The 23430-nt window shown below is 49.0% G+C and overlaps 2 protein-coding genes and 1 long non-coding RNA gene across 17 annotated transcripts in view; 1 reads left to right on the forward strand and 2 right to left on the reverse strand.

Moving 5' to 3' along the window:
• ZNF12 (zinc finger protein 12) overlaps nt 1-23430 on the forward strand; it is a 59763-nt gene that overhangs the window by 15026 nt on the left and 21307 nt on the right. For 11 of the 15 annotated variants that reach the window (XR_012325959.1, XM_073791870.1, XM_073791872.1 and 8 more), the window contains exons 1-2: nt 15986-16388; nt 17373-17437. The exons of 1 other annotated variant lie outside the window; for it this stretch is intronic. Coding sequence is in view for 13 of the 14 variants with exons in the window: in XM_073791870.1 (XP_073647971.1) it covers nt 17423-17437 (15 nt within the window). In the remaining variant the exon portion in view is untranslated. 3 more of the 15 variants (XM_073791866.1, XM_033840730.2, XM_033840728.2) reach the window with 3 other exon arrangements.
• Nucleotides 1569-4050, reverse strand: LOC141276625 (speedy protein E4A-like). Its single transcript, XM_073793323.1, has 3 exons — nt 3799-4050; nt 3534-3638; nt 1569-1694 (listed from the first exon to the last, which is right to left on the reverse strand). The coding sequence occupies exons 1-3, from the start codon at nt 3979-3981 to the stop codon at nt 1569-1571; spliced, it is 414 nt and encodes a 137-aa protein (XP_073649424.1). The 5' UTR covers nt 3982-4050.
• Nucleotides 6367-7865, reverse strand: LOC141276445 (uncharacterized). Its single transcript, XR_012325961.1, has 3 exons — nt 7771-7865; nt 7094-7438; nt 6367-6573 (listed from the first exon to the last, which is right to left on the reverse strand). It is a non-coding gene; the product is annotated as an uncharacterized lncRNA (long non-coding RNA).

The following is a 23430-nucleotide window of genomic DNA, read 5'->3' on the forward strand; positions in this document are numbered from 1 at the left end:
AGAAAGTTAAGCTTCCTTAAAACTGTGTTTCTTTTGGTCTGTTTGTTTTTGTTTTTTTTAAGTGTACTGTCAGGAATTCCCTGGCATTTCAGGGGTTAGGACTCTGCGCTTCCACTAGTAGAGGCCTGTTTTTGATCCCTGGTCAGAGAAGTAAGATCCTGCAAGCTGCGTGGCGTGGCCAGAAAAACAGCAAAGACAAAATAATCATACTTTAGCCGTTCAACACAGTCAGGGACCTTTAGTTCCTCCTCAAGGGCTATCGGGTAATATTCTGAGCCATGTCCTTGGAACTGCTTGGCAGAGACTGAAACCCCCAGCAGGTGGAAGAAGTTAACTGCATGCTGCCCACAAGCACGTAGACCCCAGACCAGTTGGAACCAGAAGGCTGATGATGTTGAGTCCCCGTGACCTCACCACCAACCAATCAGAAGCATGTCCGTGAGCTGATCACGCACCCTGTAACCCTCTCTTCAACATGTAGCCCCTTTCTCTTGTCCCTGTATAGTCCTCAAGCAAAACCTCAGGAGGGGAGAGTTGGTTCTTCGGGACATGAGCCCACCATCTCTCTTGGACTGCCGGCTTCCTCAATAAAGCCTTGTACTTCCTTGTACCCAACACTTGTCTCTCAGTATTGGAGTCCTGAATGATGCAAGATGTGCCTCATCTTCTGTAGTTTTCTCTACATGAAAAATAATTCAGGATTATTTTTCAGAGTTAAGAAATGTGGTTGGATAATCACAACACCATTAAGCAACACCTCGTTGGACAGCAAAGAGGCGAAGCCGACTGGTAATGACCACACACGTCATGACTGTGGGAAGACTTTCATCTTTATTGTATTTCCCAAAAGCTGCATTGCTCGGTGCTCTTTAATAATCTAAAATAACGTGCAAACATGTTGAGACAAGTTAAAAAATTACGACTGAATTCCCACAATTCAATAATGAGAACTAAAAAAATAAAATTTATGCTTACAAGATGTGGGAGGAAATACCCACCTAGCTGTAAGTAGAATGGGAATATTACGTAATATATAAAATGTATATTATGTAATAGATAAAAATAAAAATCTCTTGAAAATGTGAGTAAAATTGTATATATGTGTAAATATACAACAGCTGTAATACTCATCAGAAAAGCTTGTAGGAACAAGGTGTTTCAAAATGAAGACTATTTCAAAATAAATATTTAAAACTATTTAAAATAAATATATAAATATAAAAATACAATAATTTTACAGGTGACATTTTCAAAATAAGCCTGTGAAAGTTAAGTCATCAGTCACGACCCTATGGCTCTCATTATATATTTTAAACTTTTTCTCTCCTATTCTGAGCCCCTACACTCCACCTTCAAATACATCTAGACCGGGGCAAACAAGTGTATAAAAAATGGGACCTCCAATGGGACCTCAGGGGAGATTTGAATGAAATGATCTGAAAATTGGGGTGGTGACTTCCAAAAGGATGGAATCTGAGAAAACCCTGTTTTCTTATTGTCCTGCCACAGACTCCTAGAAGCATGCCCCGCTCCTAGGAGTATGATATGAAAACTCTTCTCAGCTCATTCTAGAAGGTGCTGGGTTCTTCGCGATTCTCTGCACAAGAGGCTTTCTCCCTTCCTTCCTCACAGCTGTCATCACTGTCTGGAGTGCCCTCGTGTTGAACATCCTCATCTCTCCTGGGCTCTGTGATCTGGAAGTAAGAGAAAGAGCGAGGATGTCAGATTGCAAAGTGGCAACTGTGCAGCTATAAAGGTTTTCACATGCTTAGTCAATTCTAAGCAGAACTGAGACTCCTTTATGATTGCAGTTTTATCTCAAATTCTCCATTCTGAACCCCAGTCGTGAGCCATTCACTGTTTTCAAGTGTGATTCTTGGACTCTGGTGACCCTGACTCCAAAAACTACTGAATACACCTAAGGTCAGGCCCAGTAATCTGCTTTATAGCGAAGACCCCAGGTGATTGTGCGCAGGGAGCTGGCATTTGGAGAAATGCTGCTTTAGTCTCAACTCACCTTGGTCCTCTGGCACCACTTCAGTTCTGAACTTGGCACCACACTATAGACATGACTGACAAGTCAGCATCGTGGACCAGGAGACCTGATGCCGGATCCCTAACCCTGATGCTAACCCTGCATCCTAATGTCTATTTTATTATTAATTTTTCATTTATTTACTTATTTCCTTTATTTTATTTTTGGCTGCATTGGGTCTTGGTTGCTGCGTGTGGGCTCTCTCTAGTTGTGGTGAGCGAGGAGTACTCTCCGTTGCTTCTCATGATGTTGGCTTGTCTTGTTGCGGAGCACGGGCTCTAGGCGCACAGGCTAAGTAGTTGTGGCTTGCGGGCTCTAGAATGCAGGCTCAGTAGTTGTGGCTCGTGGGCTCTAGAGCTCAGGTGCAGTAGTTGTGGCGCACGGGCTTAGTTGCTCCGCGGCATGTGGGGTGTTCCCGGACCAGGGCTCGAACCCGTGTGCCCTGCGTTGGCAGGCGGATTCTTAACCACTCTGCCACCAGGGAAGTCCCTGGATCCTAATTGTTAAATAATACTCAGTCCTAAACTTGGTTAGTGTTACGGGCTGAATGTTTGTGTCCCCCAAAATTCTTATGTTGAAATCTTAAAATCTTAACCGCTAAGGTGCTGGTATTAGGAGGTGGGGTCTTTGGGAGGTTATTAGGTCATGGGGTAGAGCCCTCATGAATGAGATGATTGGCCTTGTAGAAGAGACTGTGGAGTATTGTTTATGAGCCACGCAGTCTGTAGTAGGTAGGGCAGGTCGAATGGACTAAGACAGCTAGTTTGCAAGATTTAAGCCAATTGCTTGCTCAGTCCTCTGCCCACATCTAGAACTCTAATGTGTCAATTGGTATAAGCCATGCTGAAGATGGCATTCCTTAACCTTCACTCGTTGTGATAAACCCCCTTGACCGTCAACTTGAGGGGGAAAAGGTGAATTGTCCAAGAGGAATCATTGGTCCGGAAGTGGTGAGTCAGGGGAAATAAAGAGTCCCAGGTCATCTGGACATAAGCAATTTGAAAGTAAATTTGGATGAAAATAAAGCCAGTCCTAATTCATCTTCTCTTACTGAAAGTGTGGGCTGTTGTATGTAATATCCTGTGTGTAGACATTTACTTTGTTGTAGGTAAATGCTAGAACCCATATCCCTGAGGGATGTAAGGCCAAAAATGAATGAAAAAGAGAAACTGGAAACACAGTATATGGAAGAAAATCACCATCTCGTCAAAGCTGTCATTTGGACCCAGTTGCTTTGGGTGAAATGACTTCAGTGAGACCCATGCGTCTGGGACAAACTGGTTTCCCCGAGGTCTGGCGCCCACGGGCCCCACGGTGCTGGTGTCTGTGTGTGGCTGTCAGTCCGTGGCTGGGCGCTGAGTCGGTGTGAGGCTGTGTGCCCGGCTGGCCCCCTTCACAGTGTGAGAGGTGATGTGGGTCCAGCAGTGGGATCCCTCCGATTTCCTCAGTAGACAACACGTCATTCCGCCCTCACCTTTGCACACGCAGGCAGACCTACCTTTGCGCAGGCCGATGACTTGAGGCCTGCGTGCTCCTGGGGCCCCTGGGGCAAGAGGGCGCGATCTCTTCCCCACACCCAGAGCTCTGGATCAAAAGCCTGGATCTGGAAAGAAAAACAGCCCCTGGCAATGAGGATGCCGCTGCCTCCCGTTGCCCGGCCTCCGGTTCTTTCTCGTCCATCCCCAAGTCCCAAACCGAGTTCCCCGTGATCCCCCCCTCCTCTGCGGCCCTCCCCCTCCCCGAGACCGCCACAGCCCACCCACCTGCTCGCACTCTTCCCGAGTGACCCTCGTCTTCCAGCCCATGGAACGGATGAACTGGGAACGCAGTTTGTGGAACAAGGGACGCTGGGAGCGGTTCTTTCCATAGAGGAACGAAAAGATGGCCTGTTTGGGGGCCTGGTTGTCCTCTTCCATGTCGCTGGCCACATAGCTGGGGAAAGACATCAGGTCGCTGTCATCAGGACAGGAAGGGCCTCCGCTTGAGATCAGCTTCCCAGGAAAGAGGCAGGCTGAACATCCTCACACGACCCACCAAGCCCTGCCCAGCGTCACCGTCACCGTCACCGAGAGCTGCCCAGTCATCAAGGAGGCACTGCCAGGCAGGACCTTCGGAAGAGTGCCTCTCACACCTTGAGGATGAGGACAAAATCCAAATCCCGTTCCCTTCAACTTGTTTTATGTGCACACACCTCTCTCCCTATGTTGTAGGTACATGGACAGTTCCTGAGGGCAGGAGCTGATCTGATCTGATTCTGCATTCATCCCTCTCCTTCCAAATGACACATTTAGGGCTTGGTTCATATTGATGCATGAATTCAACAGCCTTTTGTGAATCTCTGTTCCCATCACCTCATATTCCGCGGCATGTAGGGTGTACGTTATAAGGTTTCATTACATGAGTGAATGAATGAATGAATGAACATTTAATCTCAGAGCCAAATGCAATACTGATTACCTCGAAGACTCACAGTAACGAACATTTGCAAAATGAAAAGAATTGTGCTGAGCGTTTTGGGAATGCATTGACATTTTGACAAGACCTGCCTTCCACATTGTGTCCAGTCTAATGGGACTGGGGAAGGGGAAGGGGGGAGATCAGAAATGACTATAATGCAAAGCATCACATTATAATACGATTTTAACTCAAGTGGCTCCGGGATGCAGAAGTTAGGGAGATCAGGCATCGTGAAGGTTTTGGTGTTTGAACTCACTTTAAGGATAGGGTCATTTTCTTCAGATAAATGTGTGGGAAAGATACCTGGACAGAAAGCCCAATAGAAACTTAGAGGGCAGGGTATTTGGAAGGAACAGTGGAACACAGGAATAAAGTGTCAGGACGGTGTGATGGAGATTGCAGAGAGTTGAATTCCAGCCCAGAACTCTGGCCTTGATTTGGCACGGCATTAGCCAATGAAGTTGTGTGAAGCGGTCAGACCTGTGTTTTGGGAGATATTCAGGCAAATAGAGCCGACTGGCTTGGGAGACTTGGAAGAAACGTCAGTGGGGAGCATTTTACACCAGATCCGCGCTATGTGATAAGGGCCCCCCGATTGTGGCATTTGTCGTGGGAACGCAGAAACGGAAGATAATCACACTTGGTGCTGATGTGGGAAGACCCGAGACTGGAAAATCAGAACCGGAAACGCCTCAAGTCTGTTTACTCGGGGGCAGGATGGTGTCAGTTCTTTCTTCCTCTCCTCTTAGGAAGGTTTTGTGTTTTGCTTTGTTTTGTTCAGTGTTTTAATTGACATTAGGGTAGTTTGTTTTGACAACGAATGGTATAAAAAACATAACTTTGTTTGAAAAAGAAACCACTGTACCATAATCCTGTCATTTTCACACCAGAGTAAACAGTACAAAGGGGTTTTAAAAAATAGATGAAAGGTCAGAGCCCCCTGTCTCTCTCTCCACCCTCCCAGGGTGTTGAATATTGATGGCGGGGATGGAGCAAGGTACTCACAGAGCTATGAAGAAATGGATTCTCTGGAATTGCCAGGAGAAGAGCCCGGCCCGGCTAAAATAAGCTATCACCATCGACAGGAGATACTGATGGAAAGAGGGAAAAGAACGTAGGAGAGAGGTCACCTCCTGGAAGAGGATAAAGAGTGGGAGGGAGAAGGGAGCAGGGGACGAGGAATGGGTGGTGCCACTTGGAGAGGAGACCCCCCGTGTTGGGTGAGCCTGATTGTTTGGGGAAGGGGAGAGACCAGAAGGTCAGAGTTGGCGACGCTCCAAGGATGGGAGCCTGTGGGTTTGAGGGCGTGGACTTAGGGCCACTAGCACTGGATTGTGTTTGCTGAACCGGAGCCAAGGCGAGTCCCCAGGAGCTGAGAGGAGAGGGGACTTCGGCAGCAGCCACCAAAGGGGCACACGTGGGGCTCAGATCCCAGAGGGGCCCTCGAGGCCCCTGGAGGGCAGTGTTGACAAGGCATCAGGTTGGGAGGGGAGTGGAAACGTGGGTGTAGAAAGCACCCCGTGCGCCCACCCAGGACAGGCGCTGGAGCTGGAATCCATCTCAGCGGGTGGTTTACCTTGTCAGATACTTCCAGCCTTTTGTCCCAGGCAAGGAATTTCTTAACGACGGGATCCTCTGTGAAAAGAGGGCAGATGTTGCCAGTGGGAACAGGGCTGTCGTGGAAGCATTGCAGAGCCAAGAGGGAGAACCGCGCCCGCCCCCCCCCCCCCCCGGGGAAATGCCAAGTTGTGGCCCAGGGTGAAGCTGATGGGAAGAGGGGATTGAAGACCATTCACTGTGGGAGGAAAGGGGGTGACTCCCCTTCTAGGGGGGCCGAGTGACAGGGAGTGATGCCCCTTCATCGTTACCGAGCATCCTGTTGAAGACCTCGTGGTGCTCAGGCAGCACTGAAGACACCCGCTGTCGCTTCAGCTTCATCTTGAGCCCAATCAGCCACTCCACGACCCAGGTGTCCTGGGCCTCAGCGGCCGGGTCGCCGTCCACCTCCGCTCTGAACGCCACTGACCTCTTCCTCTTACCGCCGGGGCGCTGAGGCGGGGAGGTGCAACCGGCCCAGGGGGCTGACGAAGGAGAAGAGACTACAGTATGACGCCCTCGTCTTGGGAATTCAGCCACTGGTGACCACCCAACCCCACCCTGACTCTGCCTCCCCCCTGAAGCACCCCCGTGCTTTCCAGTCTCACAGACCGCTGACCTTGCCCCAAGTCATCTTTCCATCTTTCTCTGTCCATATCTACCGATCCCTCCCCTGACTCCTTTTGTCATCTTTCCAGCTTCCTGTCCTCGAAACTTTCTCATGGTAGATAATTTCTCCCACCAGGGAAAAAAAGAAAAAAAGAACCCTCCCCTTGTTTCCTCTCTTCCCTTCTCTCATCCTTGGATCTCGTCTCCTAACCCTCTTTCTTGCTCCCCAGGTGTTCCGTGTCCCCAGCTCCTGTGCTCTCCTCCCTGAATCCCTGGCTTTCCAAATGTCTCCTTTCTTTCATAGGCACCTTTTGCAGGGGCTCTTTCCCGACCTCTGTACCCATTCCTCCTTGCCGGTCAAGCCTCTGCAATTCCTTCTCGTGCCAGCTCCCTCACCTGACGGTCCTGGGATTTCTTCATAGACAGTCACCTCCAGGGGGTACCCTGTGGAGCTGGGCTGGCAGGTCTCGTCCTCAGCCTGGGAACTCGGTGGACGATTGTCCATGATGTCTCCCAAACTCCTCCCTTCCTCAAAGCCTAGACTCTGCTTTGTCCCAACTCTTGTTCTGGACTTGGGCTAAACACGAGTGGTCGTCCCTTCTCCAAGCTGCGGGGCAACTGGCAGTGGAGAGAAGCTCAGGCGAGATGCTATTGTCTACTACTGTTGCCGAGCACCACGGAGTCTGGTCCTTCCAATCAGGAAGGTCGGAAGCCTCTGATGTCATCATCCGTCATTCCAACCTGGCAAGCAGTTTGAAGGAAATCACAAGTAACTGTCAAACCTATGTGTGCACTTGTCTCAGAGATCAGGGGTAAATGGTATCTCCTGCTACTGACCCAACCTCTGCCCGTCCTCCAAAACCCCCCTCAAGGTGTCCAGACCCCGCTTTACCGCTTCCCAGCAGGTGCGCTGTCCTCTCCCTGCTGGACTCTCCCCCTCCCTCCCATTCCTTTTCCACAGGCTGGTGGGAGAGTGGGGAGAGGGACAAGGAGACTTAGGGGAAGCAGCAACGGTTCGGCCTTATAAGAGTGAGATAAGTATGTAAAAAGATATCCCAGGTACATTGACTCACTGGATTAAAAAGTTACGTTAAAACATGGAATTCTGCAAAGCTCTTCTGCTCAGTGTTTACTGGCAGTGTGTTCAGAATTCTGTAGTGGGGGAGCACACGTCCGCTACCCTCAGGAACCTGTGAGACCAAGAGGCATTTTGAGAAGCTAAAATCATACAGAACTACACGTGCTCACGCACCCTTCAACGGGTGTCTACAGACACACACACACACACACACACACACACACACACACACACAAAAAGGGCACCTTTGGATTTCACAAAGTCCATGGATTGTCCAAAGCCTGCCCCTCGATTCCAATTAAGAAGTTCTCGTCTACTTATCAGAATTTTGAGAATGTAGTATCACTGTTGTCCCAGAGATTTCACTACCTGAATAAAAATGTCACATGTAGAAAAGCCTAAATGGGAAAATCTCCAGTTCAAGACAGGTTATTTTTCTATGAGGGGAGGAAGTACACGGTAGCCGAGATGCAGAGAAGAAAATAGCCAACTCGGGATCATGCAGTGTCACTGGAAGCTTCTTCTGAACTTCCCAACTCATGCTTCCACTCCTCGCCTGGGGGTCTGCGTCTTGCTCTTCCTTCCTCCCTCCCTGCCTCCCTCCCTCCCTCCTACCTTCGCTCTCTTTTTATTGTGAGAAAATTTGCATCACATGAAATTTGCCCATTTTAAGGGTACAGTTGAGTGACATGAAGAATTCACATTGTTGGGTTTTCCTGGTGGCACAGTGGTCAAGAATCCGCCTGCCGATGCAGAGGACACGGGTTCGAGCCCTGGTCCGGGAAGATCCCACATGCCGCGGAGCACCGTAGTCTGTGTGCCACCAGTACTGAGCCCGCAAGCCATAACTCCTCAGCCCGTGAGCCACAACTACTGAGCCCGTGCGCCTAGAGCCCGTATTCCGCCGTAAAGAGAAGCCACCGCAATGAGAAGCCCGTGCACCGCAGCGAAGAGTAGCCTCCTCTCGCTGCAACTAGAGAAAGCCTGCACACAGCAAAGAAGACTCAACGCAGCCAAAAATAAGTAAAACAAAAATCTTAAGGAAAAAAATAAAGAATTCTCATTGTTGTGCAACCATCCCGACTGTCCGTCTCCAGAATGTTTTCATGCTGTCAAACTGAAACTCTGTCCCCATTAAACACTGACTCCCCATCCCCCCCCAGCCCCTGACACCCACCCTTCCACTTTCTGTCTCCATGAATTTGACCCCTCTGGGGATGTCACCGAAGTGGATTCATGTAACATTTGTCCATTTGTATCTGGCCTATCCACTTAGCATAATGTCTTCAAGTGTCATCCGTGTGGTAGCCTGTGTCAAAATTTCCTTCCTAGACCCCAAAGCCAGTGTGGACAGTACACAGTGAGCGAGAAGGAAATAAAACCCTGGGTCTGAAGAAGTTCAGATGTATGCCAAGTGCAGTGGGAAAGCAGTGAATGAGAGGTGTCGTGATCCAGTTTGCACTGAAAGGGAAACAATTGATGTTGGCTGCTGTAGAAATGGATGGGGTGGGGATTCAGCAAGAGTGGAAGTCGGGAGACCCAGATATGGTTAGGAATTTGGCATGGTAGTGCAGGAAGACGATGTCTGAGAAGATGGAGAGAAGCCAACAGGTTTCATATATTTGGAGGGAGACTCAGCAGGGCTCATCGGGGGATCAGATTGGGGGGAGGTAGCGGGGCGGTATTTCTGTTTACTCTGTGTGCACGTGTGTGCTTATGCCTCTACTGCTGAGACTTAACTGTTTCTACAAAGAAACACTAACCTTTCCTCTTACAAGTGGAATTGTTAAATTTTCACTGTTTATACAAAGAAATGTCAAACAATCATTGAAAAATACCTACATGCTCTTTCTATCAATTAGAAACTTTCCTTCCTGTTTGTGGATGAATAATATCTGTTGTATGAATATACACACTACATTTTCTGTATCCATTCATCTGTCAATGAACGCTTGGATGGTTCTACATTTTGGCTCTGAATCTTGCTTTTGAATTATTGTTTGGACTTTGATGAGAAGTATCTCTGTTGTTCAGGATGTGCCCAGAGTTTTAGTTTGTCTTTGGATCACTTACATATTTCTAATTAGCCCAGGCAATGCATACGTAGAGTCAGATCAGTTCATCCAAGGTGCAGGGACTGAGTGTCTCTTTGGTTTGCACTCGTGGACTTTCTGAGATGTTCTAGGTCTCAGAGGCCATGCAAAGAGCGTCTGAGGTCCTCCAGAGCTGCCACAGCCCGGCTCTCCTCAGGGCCCGCACTGCTGGGAAAAGCACTGCTGCTTGAGGACCTGTGTCCCTCTGCTGTAGACGTTCCATCGTTAGGAGGCAAATGAGTTCAGATTTGCATTCATCGTGCTTTCAGCCATCACCGCTGACTGGGTCCTTGTATAACAGAACAGAAGTTCACTCTCCCTGTTGGTTAACAGGCTTTCAAATCTTAGAAGGTTGGTATTCTGTCCCCGTGAAAATTTCTCTTGTATACTGTGAAATACCCTGATTGCTTTATCTAGTCTTCAGATCTGGATTTGCATAATCCCACCCCACCTCACCTTGTCCAAATGTGCTACAGTCGGGTGGGACCCGTCTTAAGATGTGTCGGTATGTTGTCCAAAAACGGCGTAAACAGCCCAGATCGAATCTGATGTTGTAAGTGAGCAGGACCTTGTGGGGCCTTCCTGGGACGGATTCTCCCCATGTCTTCTGCCTGCTTCTTGTCTTTAGAAAATTTTAGCCTCCTAGCCTTCCCTGAATTCGAAAGGGACAATTTAAGCAGAGAAGGGAGAAAGTGCAAAAAGAGAGGAAAAGAGTCCAAAACGACCAAATAATACTAGTGTAGCCGTTAAACAAAGTCAAGGACCTTTCCTTCTTCCTCAAGGACTGTAGATACTGTTCTGAGCCTCGTCCTTGGAGCTGTTTTGCAGACTGAAGCCCCCAGCAGGTGGAAGAAGTGAACTGCATGCTGCCCGCAAGCACGTAGACCCCAGAGCAGCTGGAACCAGAAGGTTGATGATGTTGACCTCAAATTATGTCACCACCAACCAATCGGAAGAATGTCCACAAGCTGACCACACACCCCTCAACCTCCCCTCCCTCACCCCGCTCTTTTGTAATTCACTTTAAACATTTTTTAAATTTTATTTTGGGACTATAGTTGACTTACAATGTTGTGTTAGTTTCCGGTGTACAGCAAAGTGATTCAGTTATATATACACAGATATCTTTTCTTTTTCAGATTGTTTTCCCATTTAGGTTATTACAAAATTTTGTGGTTTTTTTCGTCACGCTGTGTGGCTTGTAGGATCTCAGTTCCCTGACCAGGTATTGAACCCGGGCCACGACTGTGAAAGGCCAGAATCGTACCTCTGCGCCAGCAGGGGACTCCCTGGGTTAATAGAGAATACTGAGTAGAGGTCCCTGTGCTATACAGGAGTTCCTCGTTGATTGCCTATTTTATATATAGTTGTGTGTGTACATTAGTCCCAACCTCCTGATCTATTCCTCTCCCCCACCTTTCCCCTTTGGTAACCGTAAGTTTGTTTTCTATGTCTGTGAGTCTGTTTCTGTTTTGTAAAGAAGTTCATTGGTATCATTGTTTTAGATTCCACATAGAAGTGATATCATATGGTATTTGTCTTTCTCTGTCTGACTTCCTTCCCTTAGTATGATAATCTCTAGGTCCATCCATGTTGCTGCAAATGGCATTATCTCATTCTTTTTTATGGCTGAGTAGTATTCCATCGCATGTATGTATCACGTCTTCCTTATCCATTCCTCTGTCGATGGACGTTTAAGTTGCTCCCATGTCTTAGCTATTGTAAATAGTACTGCTATACATATTGGGGTGCATGTGTCTTCTTGAATTATGGTTTTCTCTGGGTATGTGCCCAGGAGTGTGGTTGCTGGGTCGTACGGTAGCTCTAGCTTTAGTGTTTTGAGGAACCTCCACACTGTTCTCCATGGTGGCGGCACCAGTGTACATTCCCAGCAACAGCCTCACCCCATCTGTAAACACCTTTCCCTGAAAGCCATTGGGGAGTGGGGGCCTTCTGAGCCCTAGATACCTGGACCCCTTGCTTGTTGCCCTGCCATAAACGCGGCACTTTCCTTCACCGTGACCCGGTGTCAGTAGATTGGCTTTAGTGCGTGCGGGCGAGTGGACCCAAGTTTGGTTCAGTAACAGCGTGTTTGCAGACAAGCAAAACTATCACCTCTCCTCCTCTCTTTTATCCTGTGGATGCAGTTTAATATAACAACGGCTGTAGCTCTAGTGCAGAAATATCAGTAGAGTGAAGCACAAGTGCTTTGTCAACACAGTCCTTTCGGCATGAGAGTCACGTGGAGAAAACATTACAACACAGATGCCTGGACCCAGCCTCACAGATCTATTTCCACAGCACTGAGCTGGGGCCTAACTTTAACTTTCTCAACTGACATGCTTCAGATTTGGAAATCTCTGGGTGGGACGTGCCACCCAGGCCGGTGCAGTAGGGGGGCTTCAAGGTGTCGTTGAATGAAATAAGAAGGAGGGAGGTGAACCGTGACCTGGATTTCACCCAGGCATCCTGTGGCAGGGCTGTGGCCAGGCCATGGGTCCACAGCTGAGCGGACGTCGGTGTCAGCCTCCAATCCTCCTGCAGCGCGTCCGTGACAACCGCTCCAGCAGCCCGGTGCTGCCGTGGATAAGCAGCCCTGGGATCGGAGTTCAGCCCAGGCACCTACCTGGTACATGCATAGTGCATGTGCTGGTGCGGAAACCGCCCTCTCCACCGGGAAGCCTGGAGCACATCCTCCCGTACGGCCCTCAGAGGGGACCAACCCTGCTGACACCTTGATCTCAGACTTCCAACCTGCGTAAATGTTGGACAGTGCATTTGTGTTGCTTAAGCCTGCCAGTTTGTCGTACTGGGTGACGCAGCCCAAGCAAACCGCTACGACCTGTATTTTGAAAAAGAAGGAATTCACATGTGATGGTCGCTTTCCTGCTTCCCCTGCCTTTATTTTTTTATTTTTAAAAAAATATTTATTTCTCTTAGGCTGCGTCGTGTCTTAGTTGCGGCAAACGGGCTTAATTGCCCCGTGGCGTGTGGGATCTTAGCTCCCGGACCAGGGTTCCCGGGCCTCGAACCCGCGTCCCCTGCATTAGAAGGCGGATTCGTTACCACTGGAACACCAGGGAAGTCCCTCCCCTGCCTTCAAATTAAGACGTGTCGCTGAACTTCAAAGAAGAACCTGTCCTTTTCTGTTAGATTAGAAACCTGAGCTTTCTTCTTAAACGTTCCGTTTCCCGGTTGTGGTAGATGTGTTAGTGTTGAAAAAAATGGCTGAGAGACTTTAAGAGGAAAAGGATTTTACAAATCCTGAAGATGGGTGCCAGTTATCGTGATAAAACTGCTATGTTAAGAGAGCAAAAATAAACAGGAGACAACACAGATAAGTACTTAGGAAATGCAGGATGGGAAAGGCTGCTTCAAGTACAGTGTCAAAACACATGAAAAGTATGAAGTGGAAGTGAAAGATTTGAACACAACATACTTTTTTAAGTGTGTGTAAGAGAATGTGAGAGTAAAAAGTTAAAAAGATAAAGAACAGGGATTGACAGATACACAGTTGTATATGTGAAATAGATAAACAGTGATGACCTAGTGTGTAGCACAGGGAACTATGTTGAATACCTTGTAATAACCCATAATGGAAAAGAGGCTGAAAAAGAATACATATATTCTTACATAAATACATGTAACCGAATCACTTTGCTGTACACCTGAAACCTTGCAAACCAAGTATACTTCAGTAAAAATAGAGAACTGACAAAATAGGGGAAATATCTGTAGTTAATAGAGATGCAGATACACAAGCAGAAAGCTTTGTTTTGTAAATATCCATATATATGAAGAGATCCTAAAGAAACCAAACTAAAAGGTGGCCGTTGCTGCTTCTGGTCAAGGTGCAGTCGCAGGGTCCAGGTTTACCCTCCTAGCTTAAAACAGCTTTAAAAAGGGGGAAATGTATGAAATGACGGTTTTCCGCCTTTTGGAGAGAGGGGTGAGTCATGAGGGACATCAGCTCACTGCTGGACATCCTATTCATTGGGATGACTCCGTACTTATTCCCTTTTTTAGAGCATTTCCTCAAGACAACTGGTAATAGAAATACTTCCAGAGAGTGTCCAGGGCAAAGTACAGGGCAGGGGGCTGGGGAGCCCAGCATGTCCCTGGGCTGAAGGGATAGAGTGAGGTGTTGAGGTGGGCACAGCAGCTGGGGTTCACAGGCCACCCCAGTGTTCTGCTGAGACCCGGTCGGTGCACGTGGGTGAGCTGAGAACTGGAGGCCTGGTGGCGGGCTGATGGGCGCGCTGCCCACCCACGGTGCTTCCAAGCAAGGTACTCCGTGTAGCTGACGTCTTTACGTGCTGAAAATGGAAAAGGCGAGAAATGCACCCTGGAGGTTTGCCAGGCTCTGGCTCAGAGCAGGCGTGGTCGCTGTCATTCCCACAGGAGCAGCATTTCATCGGTGAGAATTCAGGCAGAGGCCACAGTCAACAGCAGCAAGAACTGGAAAAGACCATTCCTGGCTCTAAGCAGCCACTTCCAAGAGCAATTTTGGAGAAGCACGCATTTTGTGCAGGATTAATGTAATGTGGCAGCTCAGCTGGGGAAATCAGCAATGGGTTATGTGCTTATTCATTTGGACCAATCATCACTTCTTATTTCCATTTTTAGAGGATTTCCTCAAGACGCTTGTAATAGAAATAGTTCCTCTGTCCCTTTCGTAAGTATCTAAATCTTTTTAAAAGCTAAATCAGTCTCTTGCCAGCATTACAACCCAGGAATGTCTTTGTTAAGAACCTGAGAGCTATCTTCTTTATCTCTGTCACCGGGGGAGTTTAGGCTAGGTGTTAGTCACTTTGCTCTGAGCTGTAAGTACCTGCTTATCCTAGAGATAGGAGCAGTTGTCTTTCTCCTTTGGATAAAGGGTATTAACTAGCATGGACAGCCACCGAGATTACCAGGTGAATTTAGGATATACTCTGAAAGAATGTATGCCATTTTTATGGTGGTGTCAAGTCTTTTCACATGAGACAAGTTCCCGTTTATCTTGAGAACATGTATGCAACAGATTTCATCTGCTGAGCTATAAAAAAAAAAAAGGTGAAGTTGATTTCATTTGCACAAACATTAGTGGTCCGTCTGTGGTGCACAACACAGTCTTGTTTAATGGTTATTCAACAGTAAAACCGGTTTCTTTATGTCTACATTTGTGTAGAGGATTTTCTCGGTTGGCGGGAGATTTTATTTTTTATTTTTGTTAATTACTTAATTAATGGGACTGCACTGCGCAGCATGCGGGATCTGAGTTCCCCAACCAGGAATCAAACGCGTATCCCCTGCAGTGGAACCTAGGAGTCTTAACCACTGTATCGCCAGGGAAGTCCCTGGAGATTTTAACTTTTCCCCTAGCAGCTTTTAAGGAACAGTTGGCCAAAAACACAGTTATATTATCTCACCCCCAAAATAGTGATAAATCATTACCCTTATGATTCCATTTTTGAAAAATGATATTTTTACCTAACATAAACAGTATCTTCGTTAAGAGGTAAGATCCCAGGTGTCTGTTTTCTGTTTGTGTGTACCTTCTGATTTTCGTACAGTTTTTAAAGTGTTGGTTGTGCAAACAGCTACAATTTTTATTTTCTTTTCGTGGGTAATATTAGTTTGTATCATGGCTGGGCATTTATTGTATCCTAGGATTTGAATTACAGGTGTAGCGTTTCAGTTAAGCGAACGTGATACACTCCTTCCCCTCTCCTGGCGGTGGGGGAATCTCAGATGTAACTCGAAATGTCTCAGGGCAGGGAAAGGACCAGGGACCCTGGAGGCCATCACACAGCCCCCGCTTGAGGCCGCAGCTTTCCTTGATCCCTAACAGGAGTGAAGACAAATGGGCAATTGAGTCCCTGGTCCAGACGGCCCACCGTCGCAGCACAGCAGCTCCTCACTGCCAGATGAGATGAAGACATTTACGTCGCTCACTAACTGGACGGCGCGGAGACTTCTGGGAAATAGAGTCTTGGTAGTTGTTTCGCTCTCCGGTCGGGCTTTGGCAGGCGGACTTCCGGCGTCCTCCTGCGCAGGTGCGCCTCACGGTTTCTGAGGGTTGGCGCACGCGCCGTCGCCGCGCCGCCTTCGCTTCCTGTGCGTGCGCAGGTCGGCTATGGTCGTCGTTCCGCCGTTTTGGCTTCTTGCCGAACATTTCGGGTCTTGCGGGGCTGGACGCCGTCCGGCCCGGCCGGCAACAAGCGCGAGCGGGGTGTGCGGGCGAGGGTTCGCGCAGGCCGGGCGGAGGCTGGAAGTGGGACCGCCGAGCTTGAGCCGCGGAGCCCGCGGCCTGGGCCGGAGTGGCCGAGCGGCCGGCGGCGGTGCGCGGCATAGCGAGTTTCCGGGAGAGCCGTGGGCCTGAAGGGAGTTTGTGCCGTAGGCCCAGAGCCGACTCCTCGGGCCCAGTGGCCTAGGGAGGCGGAGAGGAGGGACCCCGAGAGAGGAGCGCGCCGGAGGAGCAGCCCCCGGACCGGAGCCTCGGGAGCCCGGGGACGGTCAGCGAGTCTCGACGGGATTGGTGCGTCTGCGTGCCTGCAGGCGGTTGTGGACCTTGCGGCCGTTGCAGAGCGGGCTTGGGTTACCCCGCCGCGGGCCCCGCGGTAGTGCGATCGGGAGGGTTTGACCGCTTCCCGGAGGTGGAGGGGCCGGGCTGGAGGGCAGGGCCGGCTACTCCGGATGGGGCTCCCCTGGGACTTGTGAGCTCCGGGTGTTCTGGGGGAGCAGGGGCCACAGACTCGGCCGGGACGTGCCTCGTCCTCCCTTCCGTCCAACCCCGATCCTCCACGTCCTCTTGTCGCCGTGTCGGCATCTCGCACGTGTCTCTCAAGGCGCGTCACCACCTTGGTTGTCTAATCTAAGCGTCCCCTGCCCCCCTCGCTTGTTCCCCGTGGATTCGCACAGTGTTATCGGTGCAGGATGAGTCTGCAAGGCTTCTGTCTTGCTGCCTCGCTTGAGGAAGGAAGAGATTTGGCCTGAGAAGGGAGATGACTTGTCCTAGATCCTCACCGGGTGTGCACGTGCAGTCGCTACAAGGAATCTAAACTCCTAGGGCAGGTGTTCTGTCCACTTAAAGTCAGTTTTAATAAAAGTGTTTTTTGAGCGTCGCAATAAGTTTGTAAAGTTTGTACAAATAATTGAAAGACTGAAACGCACCTGAGTGTGTCCCTTTATTCTGGGTATGCTGTGGATGTCTAATCTAAGTTGTTAACAGACTTAGAAGAGTTAAACTATAAGCGTTTTTTAATTTCATATTTAATGGCGGAGGATTATTTTCGTAGGACTCAATGTACACTCGCTGCTGAAAAAAGTATCCCCTCAGGTACCCCAGCCACGTGGGAGTTACAGACCTGAGGGTGGTTGCTCCCTCCTCATTCTAACAGGCCCTTCTGAAGAGGAAATGGCGGGTCTCCCACAGGTGTCTCTTGTGGAGCGCGGGGCGGGTGCTCGTGCAACCCCGAGCCGCTTCAGTCGTAGCTTCACTGCCTGCGTTTTCCTTCTGCAGGTCCGCCTCCACTGTCACAGTCCTGCACGTTGTTCCAAGAGCAGCAAAAAATGAATCAGCCCCTGGTGAGTTTTGCTGTTTACTTATTTACCTGCTGCTGTTCTTTTGTGATAACACCTTGGGAGGCGAATGGTTCAAAATTTAAAATGGGAAAGTAGGAGTACGGAAAAGATGTGCTTCGACAAAGTGTAGAGGAGCAGGTCAGTACCAAGTGTTTCTGGCAAGTTCCACGTGTAGATCCCACGATCCTCTTATAGACACAGTACAAGCCTCGTGTTCTTGACATCTGTGGTAAAACGCCATCCCTTGCTTGACTTACATTGTCCTGCCGAAGCACTTTTGTTCTCGGGCGTTAAAGGTTTCCTTGAGGATCCCGCTGTAGGCCGCTAGCCTTCCTGAGCCACAGCCCCTAACGTGTTGACATCGGTGCCTTCCTTGTCCTTCCCGTAAGCCGAGAGCATGCCTTCCAGGGAGCACTCAGGGCATAGAACTTTTCTGTTCAGTAGAACACCGTTGTCACATAGGTACATTGTTTTCAGTGCTCAGTCCAGGGACGCAATGAGGAGCATCTGGAAGCACAGCCTTGTCACCCTTCCAGTAAATTTCCCTCTTTGTCACTTACAATCTAACAGGGTTGCGTTACACACCATGTAGTGATGTCTGTGGCAAAGATTCCGTGTTTCCCACCTGTATTGTATCGTGCAGCTTGCGGTCTTGGTTCTGCCCCTCCCCGGAACCTGATCCGGTTGAGGTGACCTGGCATCCAGCATACAAACCAGTGGCGATTTGCCAGTCGTCACCTCAGACCACTGTCGCCTTCCCATCTGCAGAGTCTGCTGTGTTGGTTTCTATGACAGATCTCTCCTTGCTCTCTTCCTGACTGATTCTTTCTTCCCCCCTCTTTGTGTGTTGTCTTTTCACTCTTGGTTCATGACTCTTCAACCTGTCTGACTTCGCCTTGTGGTGCTTTTCACTTCCAGCTCTGTCAGTTCTCCCAGCTGGACCAGATAGATGCCTCTGTCCAGCCACTTGCCAGCATCTCTGTGGAGTTTGTCCAAAGGGCACCTCAAATTGCTAGATCCAGTAGATCCAAGAATGATTATTTACAGCTCCCCCGCCCCTTGCCTTCTCCTTTTGTCCCTGGTGGCTCATCGTTGCATCATCCACCCTGTCACCCTACCCAGAAAAATGGGTTCATTCTAAAGTCCTTCTGCAGCCTCTGTTACCACGTTGTAGTATTAGGCTTGTTAATGTCGTAGTATAAATGGTTTTTATTCGTTCCCCTTCATCCCGTACTTGCTACCATTAAAATAGCTTATCTTTTCATTTCTGTAGTTACGGAAACTTTTTTTCTGTGCTGCTCTTTCCTCCAGCAGCTCAAGTGTATTCTCCACGCTGAGTATTTCTCCTAAAATATTAAGCACAGCGTTTTGTGTGCATGTGGGAACCACTTTAGAGGTTCCCTGGGTGACTGGACAAACGAGGTTGCCGTTCTATGGAGCCATTGACCATCGAGCTGAGCACTGGGGGGAGGTCGTATCTCGCTGATGATGCGTTTGGATGGATCTGTGGGGTAAAATCCTGATCGGAGACGCTTAGGAGAGAGGAGTGGGAGAACTGGGTTTGTTCTGTTCCCAACTGTTTCAGGACGTTTTGCTGTGACGGGGAAAGAAGAAATTGGATAGTAGCTGGAGTAGGAGCTGAGGTCCGGGGAGAATGTTGTGTTGTGTTGTGTTGTGTTGTGTTTTGATGGGAGAAATAAGAGTGGGAATGATCCAGTAGATGCGTGTGGGGGAGGGGAGAGCTGCTGCCCGGGGTGCTGGAGTGGGGAGGGGATGGCAGAGCTGGGTTGCAGGTGGGGAAGCCCTCTGATGGCTTCTCTGTTCTCAGGGAAGCAGCTCCTCAGCTGAGGGTGAGGGTGAGGTTGGGGGTTTGAGGAGAGAGCAGAACTCTGGGGCCCAGTGGACATTTTCTGCTCTGCTGATGGAAGGATCCCTAGAGGAAGTGTCCTGCTTGCCTCGCTCTTGGCTTGGAGACCATTCACAGCATCTAGTGTTGTGTCTTTTTTCTTAGACATAAACATCAAATGTTTTCAGCTTCTGCAATGTGATCTTAAGAAGCAGTTCTCTGCTTCCAGTAGCTTCTCTTCTCCGCAGGGAAGGCACTTCACAGACATCATTACAGGAGAGGAAGAGAATCCTGCCCGTCAATGTGTAGGGAAATCCAGAGTGCTGACAAAGCAGAGTCTGGTTTTATTTATTTATTTAGACTTTTACTTATTTATTAATTTAATCATTTTTAGCTGCGTTGGGTGTTTGTTTTTGCCTGCTGGCTTTTTCTCTAGTTGTAGCGAGTGGGGCCTACTCTTCGCGACGGTGCGTGGACTTCTCATTGTGGTGGCTTCTCTTACTAAGGAGCACGGCTTCTAGGCATGCGGGCTTCCATTGTTGTGGCTGGCGGGCTCAGTAGTTGTGGCTCACAGGCTTAGTTGCTCCGCAGCATGTGGGATCTTCCCAGACCAGCGTTCGAACTCATGTGCCCGCCTTTGACAGGCGGATTCTTAACGACTGCGCCACTGGGGAAGTACGAGATCCTGGTTATAAATGCATCGTCAGAACACGTGGCTCAGTGACTCGGGGAAGGGTGACGGGCCTCAAGTGACCAGGACTTGGGTAGCTGCAGAGGTTGGCGAGGCTCTCAGAGCAGCGTGAGGTGGACTGGATGAGGCTCCTGAGGTGCTGGTAAGGACCTCCTTCCTTAGGACGTGGGCCTCCCGTCAGGAACAGCGGGACGTGGATGCAGGCAGACCCTGAGGTTGACTGAAGAGCCTCCCCCCTGTGCTGGTTTTTGTTTCATCCTGTGGAGAAACTGAAACCTTGTAATCGGGACAGTGAGTCATCTGATCTAAAGATGTCATGTGTAGAGACCGTGGACGGCATGAAACACGGGGTGGGGTGCGGTGGGTCAAGTCAGGGGGACTCTGGGCTCCAGCGCGCTGCCCGACAGGAAGGGGCTAGGCCGCGGCGTGTTCCTGCTGGTCCTAGGCCCCGGTAAGCAGTATGGACGTTCCCTTGGGGTTTTCTGAATCGTGATGAGGTTGAGAGTATTTTCACATGCTTAGAAGCTGTTTCTCCTTTTTAATGGGTAGACAGTTTTTAGAGCAGTTTTAGGGTTCCAGGAGAATCGAGCAGACAGCAGTTTCCTATGCCCGTCCCTCTGGGTTCCCTCCCTTAATAACCTCTCAGGCCTGTGTGGCGCGTCATCGCAGTGATGGATCAGCATTGACCCCTGATTCTCCCGTGGGGTCTGTAGTTTATATTAAGGCTCCCTCTCTGTGTCCTGCTGCCCAGGTTTGGACAAGTGTGATGACCTGCAGCCACCACTGCAGTGCTACCCAGAAGCACTTCACTGCCCGAAACATCCGTGCCGGTCACCTGTTCATCCCCCGCAGGGTCCCCGAGCCCCCGACAGCTGCTGATCTTGTTACTGTCTGTGTATTTTTGCCCTTTCCAGAATGTCACGTAGTTGGAATCCTTCTGTCTGTGGTCTTTTCAGACTGGTGTATTTCTGTTTTTATATGAAGGGCCTGTCATGTGCATTGCCCGTCTTCCTGCCCCAATACTGTCTTGTTTTGTTTTGTTTCGTTCTGTTTTGTTTTCCTTGTCTTACTGGCTTTCAGAGTCGTGTTAAATGTTTCTAAATTTTTCCAGTTGGGGTCATGTTAGTAAACATTGTTTTCCAAAGTTCATTGTCTTTTTCCTGTATTTTCCAGCATTGCTATGTAATTCATTACTTTTTTTTTTTTACTTTGAGAGGTTGAATACTATGCATTTCAAAAGTTTCTAGAAATCAGCACGTTTGTGTGGGTAAGAGTCCTAGTTGAAGAGCACCCTCCTTGGTCAGTACTGAGGTGCAGCTTCTTTGCGGGCAGAGGTGCGTGAGGGGGGAGGAATGCGTCGGTCTCGTGGTTCCCTTTCTGCTGGGTCTCAGTTCCCCTTTCTGGTTCTGGGCAGTGCATCAGCCACTCTCCTGGGACAGGCCAGGCAGGTGGGATCCTCGCTTCCTGGCTGTGGAGGCTGTGTGTGTCTGGGAACACCTTTCTTTTTCCCTGAGGAGCGAGAGGACCTTTTTGGTTGTGGAGCAGCGTCCTAGGACTGCGGCCCCTGGGCCCCCGCTGTTGTGTGTCATTTGGGCCCCAGCCATGCATGGGAGATCTCTGACACAGGGACGCAGCTGTTAAAGCCCTCTTGGGGTTTTGTCACGTACGATCCTCTGAGGAATACTCCTTTTGTCTAATGGAATTCCAGTGCTTAAGCTTTCTAGCCACTCATGAAAAGAATCTCAGAAAGGAAAGGAGACCCGTCCTCTCTGCCACCAAGCAGGGGAGTGAGCCGACACTGTTAACGTAACGCTGAGAAAGTGGCTTGTGGGAAATGTGTAACCAGTTCTGATTTGTGGGATTACAAGGCTGTCTGTGTGGAATCTTACTGTACCAAGTGGTTTTTTAAGACACATACGTCGTGGGTTGTTCCCTTGTGTTTTGAAACTGACCTGAAACCCCTCAGTATTTGCAGTTCTGATTGCTTTCTTAATTTGTTATCCAGGTTTCCTGACATCCATTTTTTTAAGTTTAAAGTGCAGTTTTCTCATCTTCCCTTTACATAAAAGTGAACGTGGGCAAGCCACTTAACCCATCACCAAATAGAAAATCATCTGGAACATTCACATGAATGCTGTTTTCAAGCAGCAACAGTGCATATATTTTTATGCCCATTACCAGTGAAAACTATAATGTTTTCTTATTGTGCTGTTTTTTTCTCATCCGGCAAAATTACAAGCAATTAGAAAAGCCCCACAGATCACACATTTTGTGAAATTACAAATGCAGAACCGGAAAGGAGAATAAGGTGTGCGTGATTCTACTTACGCTTTAACATGAGAGTAGTTCATGGTCTGATCCCTCACTCTCTTGCATTTGGTAATAACTTTCAGTGTGTGAACGTGTGGGCCCCCAGTCTTCATCCGGGCAGCCACAGGTGTGACCAGTGACGCCTGAATGGAATATGGGCAGAGCTTCTGGAAGACTTGCTGTCGATTTCTGAGACAGGCTTCTCGAGGCTGGGCCGAGGCAGTTCTGCACAGACGCTCGTCTGCCTTGGGCGGCAACCAGCTCTTCCCCCCGCCCCGCTCACCCCCCACCCCCTGGTGTCCTGTCAGCAGGTGGGCACCCTCAGCCTTCCCAGGCCAGCAAAGCCTGGGTCCCGGACGTCTCTGCATCTGGAGCTGGGGGTCAGGTGATCTGGCATCTCAGGGGACCTTGCTAACAGGACCCATCCTGCCTCTTCGATTGTTACACATAAAGAACTTTGATTTTCAGTCAATGTCAGGAGTTTGTTGCCATCTTAAACGGCCTCTGTGCTTGGCGTGGTCTTTTCCTTAACCTCTTCCACACCATTCCTCCCTCCACGTTCTTTTGAAATCACCTGAACTTTTTTATGTTTAACATGCTGGTCCTGTGTTGTATTCCTTTGTTGGCAATTGCGTAAACTTAACAGCCACATTACATTTAGTTATTTAAATTTACTTCTCTGTTTTCTGCTTCATATTTGTCCTCCTTTCACGAGTAATAGGATACACTTTAGATTATCAACAATAATAGTAGGTATCATTGAGAAGCATTTTATGTCCAAAGAACTATGTTAAGTGCTTTCCATGGATGAACCCATTTGATATTGACCTGTATCATTATGTGATAGGTACCATTATTATCTTTTTTTTTTTTTTTTTTTTTTTGCTGTACGCGGGCCTCTCACCGTTGTGGCCTCTCCCGTTGCGGAGCACAGGCTCAGCGGCCATGGCTCACGGGCCCAGCCGCTCCGCGGCATGTGGGATCCTCCCGGACCAGGGCACGAACCCATGTCCCCTTCATTGGCAGGCGGACTCCCAACCACTGCGCCACCAGGGAAGCCCCCCCATTATTATCTTTATTTCAGAGGTGATGGTACAGGAGGAAACAGTTTGTAATGATTGGTGTGAGTGTTCGTGAATTTATTCAGAA

Source organism: Tursiops truncatus, chromosome 15, assembly GCF_011762595.2.
Source record: "Tursiops truncatus isolate mTurTru1 chromosome 15, mTurTru1.mat.Y, whole genome shotgun sequence".
In the NCBI taxonomy this organism is placed as follows: Eukaryota; Metazoa; Chordata; class Mammalia; order Artiodactyla; family Delphinidae; genus Tursiops; species Tursiops truncatus.